This window comes from Ochotona curzoniae, unplaced genomic scaffold, assembly GCF_017591425.1.
Source record: "Ochotona curzoniae isolate NIBS_2020 unplaced genomic scaffold, NIBS_Ocur_1.0 contig_883, whole genome shotgun sequence".
Classification (NCBI taxonomy): Eukaryota; Metazoa; Chordata; class Mammalia; order Lagomorpha; family Ochotonidae; genus Ochotona; species Ochotona curzoniae.
In genome coordinates, this window is record NW_024466599.1 from 62,471,642 (window position 1) to 62,490,258 (window position 18,617).

The 18,617-nt window shown below is 48.0% G+C and overlaps 1 protein-coding gene across 1 annotated transcript in view; it reads right to left on the reverse strand.

Moving 5' to 3' along the window:
• Window positions 1-666: 666 nt before the first annotated feature.
• The window catches only part of HK2 (hexokinase 2), a 53,542-nt gene continuing 35,591 nt past the window's right edge, over window positions 667-18,617 (reverse strand). The window contains exons 6-18 of the mRNA XM_040993639.1: window positions 18,085-18,184; window positions 17,613-17,796; window positions 14,795-14,950; window positions 12,680-12,913; window positions 11,387-11,691; window positions 10,039-10,187; window positions 9,697-9,816; window positions 7,714-7,809; window positions 7,250-7,349; window positions 6,970-7,153; window positions 6,231-6,386; window positions 5,007-5,240; window positions 667-3,421 (exon numbers count right to left, since the gene is read on the reverse strand). Of these exons, the coding sequence (XP_040849573.1) occupies window positions 3,277-3,421; window positions 5,007-5,240; window positions 6,231-6,386; window positions 6,970-7,153; window positions 7,250-7,349; window positions 7,714-7,809; window positions 9,697-9,816; window positions 10,039-10,187; window positions 11,387-11,691; window positions 12,680-12,913; window positions 14,795-14,950; window positions 17,613-17,796; window positions 18,085-18,184 (2,163 nt within the window). The 3' untranslated portion in view covers window positions 667-3,276. The remainder of the gene's footprint in view (window positions 3,422-5,006; window positions 5,241-6,230; window positions 6,387-6,969; window positions 7,154-7,249; window positions 7,350-7,713; window positions 7,810-9,696; window positions 9,817-10,038; window positions 10,188-11,386; window positions 11,692-12,679; window positions 12,914-14,794; window positions 14,951-17,612; window positions 17,797-18,084; window positions 18,185-18,617) is intronic.

The following is an 18,617-nucleotide window of genomic DNA, read 5'->3' on the forward strand; positions in this document are numbered from 1 at the left end:
CCTTAATTTCTCAATCACTCAATGGCTTTCTGTATTACCCCCTTGGCCCTGGTCAGCTTCCTCCGCAGTTGTCCTGAAGCACAACCCTGGAAATGTCAGTGGGAGCTTAGAGATATTCTCCAAAATCATTCTTTGCCTTGAGAAGAGGGGAAAGTTGGTAGGGAGAGAACAGAGGCAAGTGCTTAGAATCTTTCTTTTAAGATTTATTTACTTATTTGAAAGTTAGACAGGGGGAAGAGACAAAGCTTTAGTCTACTGATTAACTCCCCAAATGGCTGCAATAGCCAAGAGCCAGGAACTACTCCATCTGGGTCTCTGGTGTGGGTAGGAGGTGCCCAGGTATTTGGGTCCCAGGCATGTCGGCAGGGAGCTAAATCAGAAGTGGAGCAGCCAGGACTCTACAGGTAATCTAGAGATGATTTAAAGTATATGAGACAATTGTGTACATCATAGGCACACACTGTACCATTTTATTAAAAACTTGAGTTTCCACAAATTTCGTCTTCCATAGGAATTCCTGGAACCAATCCCCTGTAGATACCAAAAGACAACAACACAGTAAAAGTCAAGATACTTATAATAAATTATCCATCAGACCAGCCAGGAAGCACTAACATGTTCCCAAAATAACCACGCTCTTAAAGCGCTCAAGAATCACACCAGGACTATTTTGAAAAATGTTAAAATTTATTAATAGTTAACATCACATAGTTAATTCCACTAGTTCTTTATCGTACATGACAACACCTACACTAGACTGAGTGCTCAAGGATTTGAGATGATCGACGATTTAGCACACCCCAAAGATCGAGATCCATTGGTTCACACCAAGCAAAGCAGCACCAACACGCTGCTGTCAGCCAAACGCTGGGAGTGCAAACATTTAAAAAATGCATTTCCATCACTCCTTTTTACAAACCAGCAGCACATCTTCAATAGCTACACACACATCTCTGCCTTAAAAAACAAAAAGTATAATTTCATAGAAGATGTCTAATTTTCAATTTTACAATGAGATTCATCTCTAATTCATGGACATCCTTTGGTGACCCACAAACCTGCAGGTGGCTTTTGGCTTTCTTACAGAGAGGTGCTCACATTCTGGATCAATTGGTGTAGATGGGAGTGACCGAAGAGCTACCCCAGACAAAGGGAGCCTGCAACAAACGAGAAGGCCCAACCCCTTCTTCATGAGCTTCCCAGGGGGATCTGGGCAGTTCTTCACTTTGCTCTGCTAAAACAATCAGGCCCCATTTATAGTACACATTTGGAAAATGCGCAAAAACTGGGGGGGGAGGGGGCAGTTGAGTCTTGAGTTTCCATCTCTGTTGCATCTTTGTATTTTACTTAATGGTGTTATAAGCTCATTTTTTCTGTCATGTGTGTCCAGGTTTTTGTTTTAATTTTAAGATTTACTTATTTATTTGAAAGGCAGAGTTTACAGAGACAGAAGGACACAGATATAGAAAGATCTTCCATCTGTTGGTTGGCTACCAAATGGCCGCAAGGCCAGGGCTGAGTCTAGCAGAAGCTAGGAGGCAGATGCATCATCTGAGTCTCCAACATGGGTGGTAAGGGGCCAAGCACTTGGGCCATCTTCTCTTGCCTTCCCAGATGCATTAGCAGGGAGCTAGAAGGAACGTGGAGCAGCCAGGATTTCAACTGGCACCTATATGGGATGTCAGCACTGCAGGCTGAGGTTTAATGTGCTACAACAGTCTCAATGTGTGTATAGGTTTAATGACTGTGGTTGCGTGCATTTGTGAAGAGAACTGGGTCCTGGGTGTTCAGAATTGATCAGGGTAGAGAAGTTTTTATGCCATTCCCATCCCTTTCAACAGTTGGAAAAAATTCTGTGTATAAAAATATAAAAACGGGTCAGCAGACCAATACCAACTCAGCCCAGGGAAGCACATGAACATTTCCTGCAAAACACTCATTAAACAAACCCAGGGGCACACATACATTAAGAAAAACAGTTGTCCCTGAGCCTTGGTTTGGTTGCTTAATTGCTTCATTTTGGTCTGTTGTTGACAATTAGGTAACAGTTTTTAAGACATTTTTTTGGTGGCTTCCTTTATCTTCTCAGAACTTGAAGAAAGTACCATGAGCACTGACTGCCTTAAGAAATGAGAGTACAAATGTCTGAGTCCCTTTGAAATGAATCCTTTGGTTTCCTTAGATCAGCATCCCATGGAATATTGCGCTGGATAGTCTCTACACAGAGCAGCAATTGCTGTAGTTTCTCCTCCAAGCTACAGGCCCCACCTCTGCCCCGTCTCTGCCTTTCACACATTCCAAGCCGGCAAGAGAAGGAAAGAAGAGCTGGAAGGTGGCTGCCCTGCCATTTATTTGCTCGCCCAAGAGAGGCTTCTCTTCTCTTCTCAGAGGCGATGCAGGAACGAGGTATTTCTAGGAACTCCACCTTCCATCCTTAACTAATCTACAAATGAGGCTGAGTCCATGGGGACTCCACATTTCTATATACAATACATTCACATATAAATACATTACATACAACTGACCATTACAGGTCAACATGAACACTTACTTCATCAACTAAATAAATCTCAAACATAAATTAAAATGAAAATACAGTGTTTTCACTTCTGCAGGAGAAAAAAAATCTGAAAAACAAACCGAAATGCTCTGCTCCCCAGCCCCCAATAGCTCCACTGCGTATGTATGATTTGTGGCCCTACAAAGAGGCATTACTACGAGCCTACAGGCAGGAAGCATCAATTCTTGGCTTTGGTTTCACTGTCCGGGCAGAGGCTGGAATCCACAGCACACACATAAGTGGATGAGGCTGAAGAGTGGCTGTCCCTTGGAAATCCATTCCCTCCACTGTTACCTCTTCTGTAGAAGAATCAGGCTCACTTGCAGATTGCCCAGATGTCTGGCGCTCTGCTGGGGGACGCTTTTCACATAGAAATGTTGCGCTCAGGCTCCGAGGTGAAGAACTGTTGTCATTATCAGTATTACCCCCATCCTTTCAGAGGTGTGGAACATGACCAGGGGTATTACTACCAAGAGTTAATTTTCTTAAGAGAACCAATGGGGCTGGTTGTGACTAATGGGAACAAATTCTTACTTCAAGCTGTGTTTATCTGTAGGTATCAAACTGTACAGTGAGTAATTACAGGAACAAGACCCAGTCCAGTGGGATCCTCTCTGCCAAGGAAAAGCCAAGGGGTCAGTCTGACACGGGGGTGACATCTTATAATTTAAAGTGGGGAAGGGGAGAACCAGAAGTCCTTTGTGATGTCAGGGGTCCTATCGCTGTCCGGCTTCTCGGATGCGGCAGGCCACAGCAGTGATGAGAGCTGCCCCCTTGCCACTGCCATCCTCCGACTCCAGGAAGGACACGTCACATTTGGGGGCCAGTTCCTTCACTGTTGCGTGCATAACTTTGGCAAAGCTGGAAAGGGCGGGAGGAAAACACAGGAAAAAGGATTTAAGTCGATTCTTTTGTGTCCTCAGAGATGAGACCTAAGAAGTGACGCTGAAAACCGATCAACCATGAAGATGAGCAGATGGACTGCTAAAACCTGGGAAACATTTACTTCATAAATACCAACTAGAAAACAGAGGCTTGGGGATGCTAGTAATATATTGTTCAAGTTCTCTATCACAAAGGGCAGTTGAAGGGGCTAGGACTCTGGGACAAATGTCAGAGATTCTGGCAAGTTATGCCCTTAAAACTCGTCAAAGAAAGAGAAGTTCAACGGCACAGAAGCTGTTTCAGAACATGTTTCAGAAACTCCACAGGGGGAGACTGATGCCCATGCATGTCTTTGTATTTTCCAAGGACACTACCTCACATCAAATCACATCCACTCCAATGTATCATTGCACACAAAACAGGCAGACATAAAATCACTGCCAGAATAGCACAGTGGCCACAGTCTTTCCATGTGGGGCATGAGAAATAAATTGTCAATGCTGGCTTCACCCTAGCATGTCAGGATATCTTCCCTATCGGAGACTTGATGCTAGGTCCCAGAGCCCCAGGCTGCCTCCCTCCCAACACTCACCCAGAACCCATGCTCCTATTTTAGCCATGACACTGATCAAGGAAAGAGACCTGGTTCCTTCACTAACTGTGTAGATTCTGGAAGAGCCTCTTGAAACAAACACGACGTGAGCAAGACAGAACCCAGGCTCCCCGTCCTTCATACTATGTTGTGCCCACTGCCCAGCCAAGGCACAGGTCCACTCATTTACTCTTTCTTTACCTGAAAGGTTTCTGGGGGAGAGTCTGGGAGCATTTCCTGTCCTCAAGATGAATTATTCAAAACATGTGCAAATGAGGGGAAAGAAGAGAACAGAGAAACAGAGAGATGGAGGGCAGCACAAGAGTAACTTGAGAGCCGTTTGGTCTGTGAGCATCCAGACAAGGCATCAACAAACAGCTAAGGCTGTGTTCTAACAAAACCAGCCAGTGGCTGTGATCTGCTTGCCCCAGGCTGTAGGAAAAAAATCTTGCTCGAGTTTTAGCATACATTTTGTAAAGCCATCACAACAGCACTGTAAAATAGTCACAATCCAGAATTCAAATGTCATGCTCTGTGGCGTGATCTCCAGATCTGAAAAGGAACCAACTACATCTGCACACTTCAGTGTGGATGCAGCATCTCAAAACTGTAAGCACTGTGTGGGAAAAGCCATTTGCAGAAGAGATGCTGCGATTCCATTAGTGGCCAGCTCAGAAATAAGTAACCTAACCCACAGAAATGTGTACCTTGACCTATAGCGGGAAGAAAAGCAAATGACTAAATTAACACAATACTTGTCTGTGGCATGGGGGAGGGAGGGTGCAATCGCAGAGGGGCTTGTTGAGGGGCTCCCAGTGCTGGGGTGGAGGGCTGATAGAACACAAGCCTACAGAACCTTCAAGCTGGAGTATACACATCTTCACATATAAAATGTTTAAGAAAGAGAGAAGAGTGGAGAGAAGGAAGAAAAGAGAAAGCAGGCAGGGAAGGCTGGACCCAGATACTCACTGAGGATGTAGCTTATAGAGGGTCCCATCCACGCCCACAGTCACTTTGAGAGTGTCCAGCCCCCGGTTTTCTCGTATCTTGTCCACCACAGCGGCCATGCCTGCCCCACAGAGTTGGGCTGCCCGCCGTGCCACCACAGTGCACACTTCCTTGACAATGATGCTGTCATCACAGGTGCTCTCAAGCCCCAGACGGTGCAGGATGGCCCGCACCTGCAGCAGAGCCAGGCAGTCACTGGAGCGGGAAGGAAACAGTGAGTGGTCAGTGTGAGACACGAGCACTTGAGGCTTCCTACTTTGGGGCCTGGATCCTTCATCAGAAGCTCCATGATGGGAGTGAGGTCTGGCCCTCTGGGAGTGTGCTTTAGAAGATGGCTCCTGATCCTGAATTCAGATCAGTGATTGCACTAGACAGCACTGGCTCTGCCTGAGGGACTGGAATGTAAAGAAACAGATGCCATTCTACTTGGTCTGTGCAAGGTTGGACGTTGCATTACAAAACTGATGCTTGTAGGAAGATATACTCCTTTCACTCACTGGGAAACAATGAAGGCAGTGGCAATGCCCAGAAGGAGCAGTTCCTGGCTGCAAAGTCCTTTATGTCCTTTTCTCTTTGCTGTCCACAGGTCTGCAGGATAAGCGTGAACTGACCAGCAACAGATTCCTGATGCTCCCGTCCCCAGTGGTCTGAACTCTGCCCATGCCCGATTTATGAAACTAACACAAATAAAGTGGGAAGGAGAAAACAAACCTATTGTATAAAGGGAACCATTTTGGGAGCCTGGAATCATTTCCTGCCTTACAGAGACATGTAATATTGCCTCAAATGGTTTCACACCATGCTTAACATGATCTTCCATAAAATGTCATGCATGATCATGCATGGATGGCATAGAGTGGTCCTATGATATTATATAACCTAACTATCTCGTGGCTGTCAAGTTCATCTACAATGTCCATGCTAACTTTGTAATGATGCAGTTCTCAGAATGTATCCTTATAATCTCACTATCCAGTGATGCATGATACACCTGCCTTTAAATCACCTCTACCCATTATGTTCTTTATGCAAGTAAGCCCTGGAGATAAGAGTGTCTTGACTACTGAAATGACCTTGGTAAAAGCCATGTCCTGATCTTCCTTGACGTGTGGATCCTTTAGCTTTTCTAACCATGGGTAAACAGGTGAACACAGTCCCAACCTGCCCTGAGCCTTAAACTCTCACCTCTCAATCTGAGACAGGAACTTGGTTTCAAAGATTCCTCTTGTCTTGAGTGGCTCCGAGATGCGCCCACGAAACAGCAGCCCACGCTTGGTGAAATCGATGAGGATATTACGTACAATCTCCCCCAAGTACATACCGCTGATCATCTTCTCAAACCTAGAGGGTTCAACATGCATGGAAGTTAAACCAGAAGGTTGTCAGGATGTACTGAGACACAAAAGACCTCCACAGTTGTCCCAGTGTTTGACAAAGTGGAAGATATGCTGACTCCTCTTGGTGTGAAAGGCTACACTACCAGATTCACTTGGGCAAGACACCTGGCATCCTCACATGCTGATCTGCCACCTGCAGCAAAGGCCCACAGGGCCCTCAGGAGTTGCCCCACCTTCTAGAATTATTCCCAGGGCCTCCTGTCAATTCCTCAAGAGGGAATACCCCCCTCAAAACACCACTCTTGGATGCCATGTTAATCCCTATCTTCACTAGACATTTGGCACACCTTCTTCTGAGCCTGCTCATCATGAATCAAACCACTAACACCGGCTGTAGACTTCCTGCCCAGGCCACTGGAATCGAACATGACCATGCAATGGCTTGAGGACCTGTTGGCCCAGCATAATGTCCTTTAAAAGAATAAGGTTGGGGCTAGCACTGTGGTACAGTCAGTGAGGCTGCTGCCTACAACACTATGCAATCCTAGGATACAGGTAACAGAATCCCCATGTGGCTGCGGGCCTACCTCTGCTTGCCAGGGTTGAGGGAAAGCTCATCCACGGCCACATCAAACTCGGTGCGGAAGTCTTCCAGGCATCCATTGTCCCCGAAGGCCCCCCACTCCATGTTGACACACATGCGCCCCTCTTCTCCGTCCACCAGCTCCACGTTGCGCATCTCCTCCATGTAGCAGGCATTGCTGCCCGTACCTGCCAATCACAGCAGCACCAGGCCCACTCAGCGCTGGCCTCCCAGGCACCCGAGGCCATGCATCCCCCATGCAGAAGGCCAGCCAGCCTTCTTACCAACGATGAGGCCCACTTCACAGTGAGGGTCTTCATAGCCACAGGTCATCATGGTTCCCACCGTGTCATTCACCACAGCAACCACATCCAGGTCAAACTCCTGAGAGGACAGACGCACATGCCAAGCACAGTGAGCCCCCCACACGCTTCTTCATTCATGTCTGTTCAGATGTAATTTCCTCAGAGACCACTCCAAGCTGTGCTGTTAAACTGCCCTTCTCAACTCATTTTACACCATCCGCTCACCTCTTCTCCCCAAATTAATTTTCTTCACAGCCTCTAAGAGCACCTGCTAGAGGGCCATGTGCTTGTGTTCACAGCAGCCCCTCCTGAATCCTCAGGCTAACAAAAGGGCTTGACATGGAGAGGACACTGAATTAGGCACACGCCACCTCCACACTCATCAACACAACAGTACTTCATGTGGCCTCCTCCGACATCAGGCCTGATGCCTCGTTGCTCACCTCCCGCCGATGGATGGCTTCCTTCAGCAGACTGACCACGTCCTCACCCTCACAGCCAGATGCCTTAAAGCCTTTTGTCCACTTGAGGAGGATGCTCTAAAAAATCACACATGGGCATGGACAGGCAATCAGAGAAAGGTTCTTGAGTTATTCCCAGGGTCCGGGCTGTGCTTCCAGCTTTCAACCTCTCAAGTTAGCAACCTCACCCATGAAGAATGCTCAGTTTGCCTTATTAAGTACTAGTTGGAGTATCCTGGGCACCTTCTCTGCACCAGCTACTGCTCTGAGCACATCACATGTATTATACCAGTTTATCCTCACAGCCACCTGTGGGATATTTGTCATGATCAGGCCCACTTCCTAGGCAACTCAAGTTCTAGAGTCATTTGCTCAAGGTCTACAGATTAGAGGACAAGAGCCAGACTCCCTCCAGGCCTGCTGATTAATGAATGCACTCATATAAATGTTCCTCCATAGTGTCTCCTTCCCTGGGAAGTTTGCCTTGTCCCTGTCCTTTATATATCTCAGTCTAAGGTTGTTTTGTTTGAAAGACAAAGAGACAGGGTGGACTCCTCTCTGCTGGTTTACTCCCCAAATGTTCACAACAGCCAGAGCTGTGCCAGGATCTAGGAACTCAATCTTAGGTCTCCTATGTGGGTGGCAGGGACCCAACTACGTGAGCCATCACCTGCTTATCAACCTCCCAGAGGGCACACTAGTTGGAGACTATAGTAAGAAGTACAGCCGGGACTTGAATCTAGGCATTTTGATGGAGGACGCAGGCTTTTCATTACACTATTTCCCCAAACCTTCATGTAACCAGTGCACAGAGGAAGTTGAACTTCAAGGAGGGAGAAGAAGGAGGCATTGACAAAACACAGATGAACAACTTGGTGATCAGTGTTCCATGCCCTTGTGGCACACGGTTGGCCTTTCCTCCTCCCATGGATGGGCTCCGGCCAATTCTGCCCACAAGCCTGTTCCCATGCTGGCTAGGTCTTCTGCCTTTATCCTCCCTACTTCCTTCCTGTGACTTGTTCTAACCACTCCTGGAGCCCTCCAGGTGCACAAGCAGACTAGCATCTCACTGCAAATCCTGAGCAATTCAGTGCCACGTACCAAACAGCAGCTCTTACTTCTCTGAGATTGGTTCATCAGCCCTCTGCACGGATCTAGGGCAGGACATGCCTTCTCTACCTGGCAACTGCATCCGTGGCAAGCACATGGGCACAGACACGACTCACTAAGACACAAAGGAACAGGTGCCTCAGTGGCCGTACTCTGACATCTGCTCCACTGGCCATTAGCCCACACCCAAGCGTGGCCTATTCCATTCTCCTCTACTCCTCAGCACACTCATGAAAACACTCAGGAGCGCCATATCTTTACCACTTGCTTCACTCATCCAAGGCAACTTGAAGGAGAATGAGAGGTAAATGTGAAACCAGAGAAGAATTAGGGCAATTACCCAAGAGGAGTCAGAATAAAAATGCCCTGATGCTGCAACAAGAGCCTGCAGTGTCATTGACAGCATGGACTCGGGTGCCAGAAAACCAGGACTGAAGCTGTGGCTTGGCTACACCCCTGCTGCATGACCTGGGGCAAGGTACTCGGCACTTGCGCTTCTCTGTAAAGCATACAAACAGCCTGTCTTGGGCAGCTGCTATGAGAACAACCTGAGATAAGGCATGTGGCAAGTCTAGTACAGTATCTGGTACAAAGTGAATGCTTAAAAAACATGAATTGCTAGTATTTTAATTAGCATGATCTTCATCCCAAAGACTATCACTGCTGAGCTGGCCTATTTAATCTTCACCAGTCTTGTGTTACCTCATTCCCACCAAGGGTTCCCTCCTTCCTACCGGGTACCTATGCCCCCTTACCCCTCCTCTTGACTCAACTTCCCACCACCACAGCTTCCCTTGAAATCCGAGTAAGCGAGTAAGTTTAGAGTTGATAGAGTCTTCTGGGAAGTGCTGTTACCTCATCCAGACTGTTCTGCTGGCAGGGGAAGGAGAAGGTGAAGCCCAGGGGCAGAGACACGCCCTTCATGCCCATGTACTCCAGGAAGTCAGCGATGCACTGGACAATGTGATCAAAGAGCTACAGAGAGAAATGGGTGGCAGTCAAGGAAGGGCTCTAGCCATAGCAGACTGGGTACCAACTCAAGGTCTCCACCCAGAAGAATTACAAGCCTGAACCCAAATCTGAAGAAGGACCAGGCCAGGTCTCTCTGAACCTGCCTAGCCCTCCCCAGGCCAAGGGGAAGCAGATGCCAAAGGCTGACCTGAAGGTCCAGGAGTGTACCCAGAGCCCATGTCTCACCTCGTCCCCGGTGCCATGCATGACTTCCTGTGGGATGGAGTAGATCTTGTTGTGCATCTCTACACCACGCCTCTTCCCGTTTCGCACCCGTACCAGCAGAACCCGGAAGTTGGTTCCTCCCAAGTCCAAGGCCAGGAAGTCTCCTTTCTCTGGAAAACAGACCAAGAAGATGATAAGTTGGGCCATCCCCACCTTGCAACAGCAAGGCAGAGTCTAATGCACCGTCCCCTGTGGGTGAAGCCGTTCAACGGCTCATGAGCTCTACACAACAGTGAAGAAGGTAGGATCCCCTGGGCCAGAGCCAGTTCCTTTGAATCCAAGAGGAAGGTGGAAGTCAGAATGAGCTATGCAGAAAACAGGGAATGCTGATACAGGGTGCTTATCATTAATTAAATGCGCCATTTGGGCCAAGTTAGACATCACTTTATATTAGAGTCTAGGCTACCAGGATTCTAGCAGAGCCAAGATCTTGAAACAAACTAGAAGGGAAATCATTTCAAATGAATAGCACCTTCCTTCTTGGGGAATTCCAATATGCAACACAGTTTTCATTCAACCCCTTTGGCAATGCTGCAGGGGAGGCATTTTATTCCATTCTCATAGAAAATAGAAACCTGGCTGAATGAAGTACAGTAAACCGCTTGCTTGAGGCTACACAGGCAGACTGGGTTGAGCAGGGGCCAAGCCCAAGTTTGTTTCTGGAGCCTATATCCACTGTGCTATATTTACATATACACTAGCCTGCACATAGATCCACCATTTCTTTGCTTGGAAGATCAACATCAGATTTGAAACCTTTTTCTGTACATGGCAAGCCAGGGAGCAACTTGGGCTTATCAGCCACTGGACATTGCCACACAGTGCCACCAGCCATAGACAATGTGTAGATGAACAGGCATGGTGGTTGTGTTCTAATACAACTTCATTTACAAATGCTTCTGTGGCCCAAATCTGACTCTTGGGCCATGGTTTGTCAATCTTTGACCCAGATCAATGGGGTGGTTGTGAAAGCTGGCTCTGGAACCGGAATTCTTGAGTGTGAATCTCAGCTCTGATATCTTCTTAGTTGTGTGAACTTGGGCAGGTCTTAATTCTGTGCCTCAGCTTCTGCCAAATGAAGCAGGTTGTTACTAAACAAAGTTTAATATTCACCTCTGTTAACACTTTATGAAGACTAAGTGGATTACTGCACAGATTGGACACACAGTAAGAACCTTAGACTACTGACCACTATTACTGTCCTTTGGTAGCAGAGGAACCTCCAGTGGGATTCCACAATAATACAGCTAACAAACATCCAATGAGAATGCCCAACCTCCACAGCAGTGCAATGGCCTGGGTGACATACCTGTGCCATCAGGAGTGGCACATACGTAGGTGGGCAGCATCTTGACGGGGGCCACAGAATGGGTCTCCTTGCTCAGACCGCGCTCCATTTCTAACTTCATCCTCCTCTTGACCTCCAGCAACTGCTCATGGTTCAGCTTCAGAGACTCCAGGGTCTTCTGGCGGGCTCGGTGCTGGTCAGCCAGCCTGTAGGCCACTGCCGTCACCATGGCTGCCCCTTTGCCACTGCCATCTTCTGAACGGAGGAAGCGGACATCACAGTCGGGCACCAGCCTTCGCACAGTCTTGTGAAGACGCTTGGCAAAACTGCAGTCACCCAGGTGGGACAAGAGACAGATGGGCACAGTGAGACCAACAGGGCACATGGTGGTGGCAGTAGGTTACTTCCTAGGCTCAAACACCAGGAGGTACCTGCAGGAGCAGAGCCGCCCTAATGCTCTTTCCCCAGTTGTTCCCAGAAAAGGGGTCAGTGAACAAACGTCCACATATTCAACTGGGTCCACCTGTTCTGAAAAGGACCCTTCTAACTGTCCCCCATATGTAGTCACACAAGACCTCTTCTTCCTCAAGCTCCTCTCCCCAGTATGATATAGCCTCTCCACTGGAGCTGCCCAATGATGTCTGTTGAATCTAACACCATCTACTTCTCATGGCCGGCCACTCAATGAATGAGTGCTACCTTGGAGAGACCCAGTACTGGAAAACGAAAAGTGCTCTTCTTCTGTACTTGGGTCCCCTGTCTGTCAGCTACTCCCAGTAGCGTTAATGGTATCTGAACAGCCAAGGGCAACAACATGTTCAGCCAAAAGTTTTCCAAGTGGTGGCTACTTTGAGCCAGGACCAAGGCATGGGCCAGCAGCCTGAGTACTGTTAGAAACATGCACAGTGATGAGCTGGCCCAGGCATTCTGAACCAGCACCTGCCTCTGAAAAGTCCAGAGCATGTAGGTTATAGTTTTTAAGGTACTGTACCAGAAGTCCCTGGGTGTGGCCTTCAGTTCAGCCACAGCAGCCAATGAAGACACTGGAGCTCAGGTCAAGTGAAAATGCTGGGAAAGTGGGAGCAACAGACAGATGGAAGCACTGCCTCGTGAGGAACAGAGTGGGAAGAGAATGCCTAGCAACTGGGGCAGCTCCGTGCAGAGCCCAAGGCATGAGCAGTCTTTAAAAATCACCTGTCGGTGATCTCATGCAAGCCCCTGCAAAGACCCACACGCCATGGTCCATCCACCCCGCCCTGGCAGGCAAGGGAACTGGCCTGCAGGGTCACTGCAGGCCTCAGGAGGCAGACTCACTGGGGGTGTTTCTTATAGACAGAGCCGTCAACTCCCACGGTGGAACGCAGCCGCTCCACGCCCTTGTTCTCCTTGATGCGCCGCAGCACGGCAGCCAGGGTGGCTGCGCACAGGTTGGCTGAGCGTGTGGACACGATCTGGCAGATTCGGTGGGTGGCCACGCAGTCCTCCTGGGTTGGGTTCAGGCCCAGCCGTACCAGGACTTCCAGAGCCTTCTTGATGCCATCCTTCTCCCTGGGAATTGCAAAAGATAGTATGTGTGTGTGATTAGGAGGTCTGAGCAAGAAGCGCAAGCCCTCAGCTCCAGAAAACTCCATTTTCTGGAAACAACAGAATCCCTTGTTACTGCTGCACCTGCCAGAAGGGAGGGAGATGGAGGACAAGCAAAGGAGGAGGGGGCAAAATAAATGTAGCCACTTTTGCCTCCACTGAGAAAAAATACAATTTCTGAGGCTAGCACTGTATCATAGTAAATTGGACTTCCACCTGTGGTGCTGACATCCCATGTGGACACTGGTTCAAGTCCCAGTTGCTCCACTTCTGATCCAGCTCTCTGCTGGTGTTCTTGAGAAAGCTTTCTCAAGTGCTTTAACCCTTGCATCCACAGGGGGAATCTGGAAGAAGCTCCTGGCTTTCAACTGGCCCAGTTGAAGTTACTATGGCCATGTGGGGAGTGAGCTAGCAGATGGAAGATTTCTTTCTCTCTGTAACTATACCTTTCAAATAAAAGTAAATAAAATAGCATTTTTTTTAAACAAAAAGTCAGATATACAGAGAGGAAGATCTTCTGTCTGCTGATTCACTCCCTATATGGCCAAAACAGCCAGAATTGAGCTGATCCAAAGCCAGACATTTTCTCCAGATCTACTACACGGGTGCAGGGTCTCAAGGCTTTGGGCCATCTTCCACTGTTTTCCCCAGGTCACAAGCAGGGAGCTGATGGGAAGCAGGGCTGCTCTGACACAAATTGGCACCCATATGGGATCCCAGCACATGAAAGGCGAGAACCACCAGCTACCGTGTTGGGCCCAACAACTAATATTTGTGATGTGTACTGACCTTGGCGCCTTGTTTGGTGAGCTCTATCAGTGTGAGTTTGTGCTATGCTGGCTGATTTTTGGGAAATCAGATCATCTCTTTGCCACCAACTAATTCAAATCATTTGAATCCAGCAGCAGTGCCCACTTGTCTTCAATCCCCCTCCACCCCCGAGCAGCCTGAATCTATCTGCATCCAGTCAGCCATGCAGGGCTGGCACTAACCTGCTAGCAGAACTGAACACCTTCCAGGCAAGGAGTAGTTTGATCCACTTAGAGTTTAGCAACAAATAGACACTGTCCTCCCAGGAGTTTTTACTTAAGTTGCTTGGTTTGAGTGTTCTGTCCTACCTCATCTGGTCCCTGAAACAGTAAGATCTCTTCAGTCTATAAGCAGGATTCTAGGCCTGATTGTTGGGATATCATTAAACGACAACGACAACAACAACAAAAAAATCAAACAGAGGAAGGTCATCTGCACTACCAGCCCAGCCAGGCAATGGAGTTCCTTTTGAAAACAACTGGTGGGACACTGGAGACCCAGGGATGACATCGGGTGGCCGTCCCCCATCCCTGGGTACTGATGTGATTAGGATACTGGGTACAGCTTCTCCCTTCCCCCCAGATACAGGAAGAAGAAAAAACCTTGGAAACAAGTTTCATCCACTTTCCCCTATTGCTTGATCCTTCCCACCCTAAGTAGTGGTCCACATGGGCATGTTCCCTTCTCAACTAAGTAAGCATCATCAAAAGTTTAAAAATAAATAAACTGGTAGGGAATGAAATCAGAAATCTCTGGAGAAGAAAAGGGAGACAGGTGCTTAAGAGTCACTAAGGGGCCCTAGGTAACATCTCCGGCACCGAATCCAGTGCAGTGTTCAGGTCCCGACATATACAGAGAGAAAACCGGTTAGGGAGCTGAACGAAGCCACAGGCCCAGCGTGGTCCACCGTGTGAAGTACCCTCTTGGAGAGGCCCGGGCTCGAAGGGCCCGAGTCCAGCTTCCATTCTCATGCTTCTAATGTCCACCCACCCCTCTGGGACCCGAGCAAAAGATATGCAGGAGCCAGAAGCTTACCCTTCGATATCGGAAACATCTTTTGTCTCAAAGCGACCTGTAGTGAGCAGCTCAGGGCTGAGCTTCCCCCCAAAGAGCAGCTCCTCCTTGGCCATCTTCACCAGGATGAGCCTGACCAGCTCGCCCATGTACATCCCGCTGATCATCTTCTCAAACCTGCAGGGACACAAATGGGAAAACTGAAGCCCCTGTTGCTGAGTTCAAACCTTCCTGCGGAAGCAACACCCACACATACCAACTTCAACAGATGTTACAGGATGGAGGGCAGGTGGAGAGTTGCCACAGGTGGCACAGCCTAGGAATGTGAACAAGTGATAGTTCAGGGGGCTTCTGGGACTGGGTGGCTTGGGCTGCCCTGCAGGTCTTGGACGTATGGAATATTCTGGAATGGTCTGAATTTTGGCTAAAGTAACTTATGTATAGGGCAAAGATTTTGAAAATTTTTTTTTCTGTAGCTAGGTACTCTATTTTTTAAAATAAAATCTTGGGCCTGGCATGATGGTTCAATTGGCTAATCCTGCCCTTGCAAGTGCTGGGATTCCATATGGATGCTGGCTCATATCCCAGATGTTCCACTTCCCATCCAGCTCCCTGCTTGTAGCCTGAGAGAGCAGTTGAGGACAGCCCAAAGTCTTGGGACTCCGCACCCACATGGGAGACCTGGAAGAGGCTCCTGGCTCCTGGTTTTAGATCAGCTCAGCTCCAGCCGTTGCGGCCATTTGGGGAGTGAACCAGCAGGTGCAAAATCTTTCTCTCTGTTTCTCTGTAAATTGCCCTTTCCAATTAAAAAACAAACAAAAAAAGTCTTTGAAATAAGTAAAATTTTATGTAGCACTCCAATCAGATTAAATGCAGGGCACAGACTTTAGCAGCTCATTAATCCCCATTGCTCTCCACCTGTGGATCAAGTGTGCCTTCATGGAAAACTGGTTTTCAAAATTATGAAGGTGGGGAGGATAGGTGAAAGCAAAGGCATAGGCCACCCCCACCCCGCAACTGCAAGGGCAGTTAGGCAACTTAATTTTCCAACACTAGGTGTCACTGTTTCCTTCAGACACCAAAAGGGCCAACGCTATGTGGCAGAGGAAACCCAGTACTGGCAGTGCTTCCTGACAAAGAAGGGTCATTTCTGGGAATCTTTGGAAAGATCTGGGTCTCAGAGAACACCAGGACTGCCCTTGGGTGGTGCCTTGCTCAAGACCAAGGGCCAGGTATGGCAGGACCAGTGCTCACCGAGAACTGAGAAAGTGGGTTAGAGCCCAAGGTAGATTTAAAACATGATGACAGTGACACTGGTGCTCTCCTCTCTAGCCCAGAACTCATGTTGTCTTCTTCCACATCTGCTAGGGAGCTGGCTCTGTGGCCAGCAGAGCTCCCAAGTACAGGGGATGTTTTGTAAGGATGTATTCTAAACTACTCTGTGCTGGTCAATATTCGCAAGATATTTACTTAGACACAGTAGGTGGGGGAAGAGGAACTGTCCTGTCATGACTTCAGGGCTTCAGTTGACAACTGGCTTATGAAGGCACTCAAAGCTCATGGGAAATTCAATTAAAGGTTAAATTTACTTTGAAGCAAAAAAAGAAAGAAAAAATTAAATCTATGCACATGAGGGGTCTTCAAAATGTTTATGGAAAATGCATAGTCTGGAAAAACTAATCATGGATTTCAACATTTTACTTTTTGTAAGAAAATAAACTTTTAATTCCATGTTTTTCAAACCTTTTGAAGCCCCTTCATATATCCTCCCAGCCTTTGTCTAGCCTGAGGACAAGCTAGGGATGTGTTGCCAAGGCCTGACTGCTAGTCCCCATTTTTGGGCACTTCAAAGGACATATAGCTCCTCATATAGCTCCTCTGGTAACTTGGGCGTGCCTCATCAAGGAAGGAAGGCAGTGACTGAGTGGTTTTTCAGCTCATAAAAACCTCACCATCCATGGAAGACACAATCTAAGTGTGTCCCGAGTGTGAATATTCCTAAGAAAGTGCAAAGAATTACATTTCAACAAGTAAAGAGGAAGCAAGGTCACTTGCATGGAAAAGGGCTGCCCATTGGCAACCTGGTTTTACAGGGTGGGCAATCATCTCCAAGAAGACATCTGCATTAAAGGAGCTCCTAACATGGTTACAGCGACAAGACCCAGAGAGCAGCGTATTACTCAAAACATTTTGCAACGGCCTTCAGAGTTTGCAGCAATCCTATTTTAAGATCTTTCACAGGGACGTTTGGCAAATGCGAGAGTGAAATAATGTGTTGTAAGAGTCAAGTCAGGCCAGGCTGGCTAGTACAGCAGTCAGGGTCCAAACTGCTGGGGCATTCTCTAGTTCACCCCCGGTCATGACTGGGACACAGTCCAGGGTGGAGATCCAGGGGGGTTCCTTAGCCAGCCTCCACCAAGCCATTGGCCTGCCTGCAGCTGGGGCAGGAAGTCCAGGATTCCATGGGCTAGGAAGTACCACAGCCTTGTAGTGGATAGTGATGGGTGGCAGCTACAAAAGATGTCTTTAGAGATGGTAATCTTGACCATCATTACATCATTTTCTTATGTGGCTAAGATAAGAGTTTTATGAATATTTACACAGAGAGGAAGGTAATCCAAAGGTCAGAGCTAAATTATCAGCTATAATCTGGTCCAATGCTTGCTCTATCTGTTCCACAGCTCTCTTTGTGAGAGGTGGTCACAGGTATTTCCATAACCGATTATGCCTGAGCAACATTTTGGGGATACAATACTATAAGGAACCAAGCCCAGCCTTGGCCAAACCCAACCTCAGCTCCTTAGCTCCAAGCCCACCCTCCCAGGAAGAGCCTACTCACAGTTGCTTCCCAGGGTTCAGCGAGCCCATGTCAATCTCGTGGTCAAACTCAGTGCGAATGTCATTGAGTGTGCCGTCGTCTCCAAATGCCCCCCACTCCATGTTGATGCACATCCGCCCCTCATCGCCTTCCACCATGTCGATGTGGCGCATCTCCTCCATGTAGCAGGCATTACTGCCCGTGCCTGGTTAAAGCAAGGGACTGCTCAGCACCAACCACACCTTCTCATCCCCAGAGCCTCATCTCCCTCTGTCACCACAGACCTAAGCGTACCCGGTGGGCTGGAATTCATTGCCAGAAATTCCCAGTGAATCACAACCCAAGATCCTGTCCTCTGCTATTCCCAACTACACAAGTCCTGTCTCAGTCCTCCAAAGTGACTGTACAAATAATCTTTAGATATGAAGTACAAGAAAACACCTAACCACAATTTTCTTTTCCCTTTCCAGCCCACCATCCAGAATCTACTCACCAACAATGAGACCGATTTCACAGTTCTGGTCATCATAGCCACAGGTCATCATGGTCCCAACTGTGTCATTCACCACAGCCACAATGTCAATATCAAAGTCCTATGGGGGAACCATCAATATCACAGAGGGCTTCAGATGTGAAGATGGGAAAAGGACATACAGCTTAACCAGAGCAGAGCTTCCCCCAACTAACCCATCCCCAGGAGGGTAAGAGCTGGAACTCCCAAGTCCACATGTGGTCAAACTGTGCCAACCTACTTCCCATTCTGCTTGGCCTCCATGCAGAGGCCCAACTTCCTCACTGGCAGCCCAGCAAGCAATCCACAGCCACCAGTGCATTAATGGAGTCCATCTTATTGTCTCTTCCTTCTTCTTTTCTCTCTTCCCTTCTTCCGTGTCATTTCCCTTCTCTGTTCTGTTCCATTTTTATATCAAAAACATCCCAACTTTATTATTTAAATTTGATATCCAGCTCTTTCTCAGGGTAAGAACTTAGGGGCTTTCCTTCACCACAATCATGATTATTCAGTCC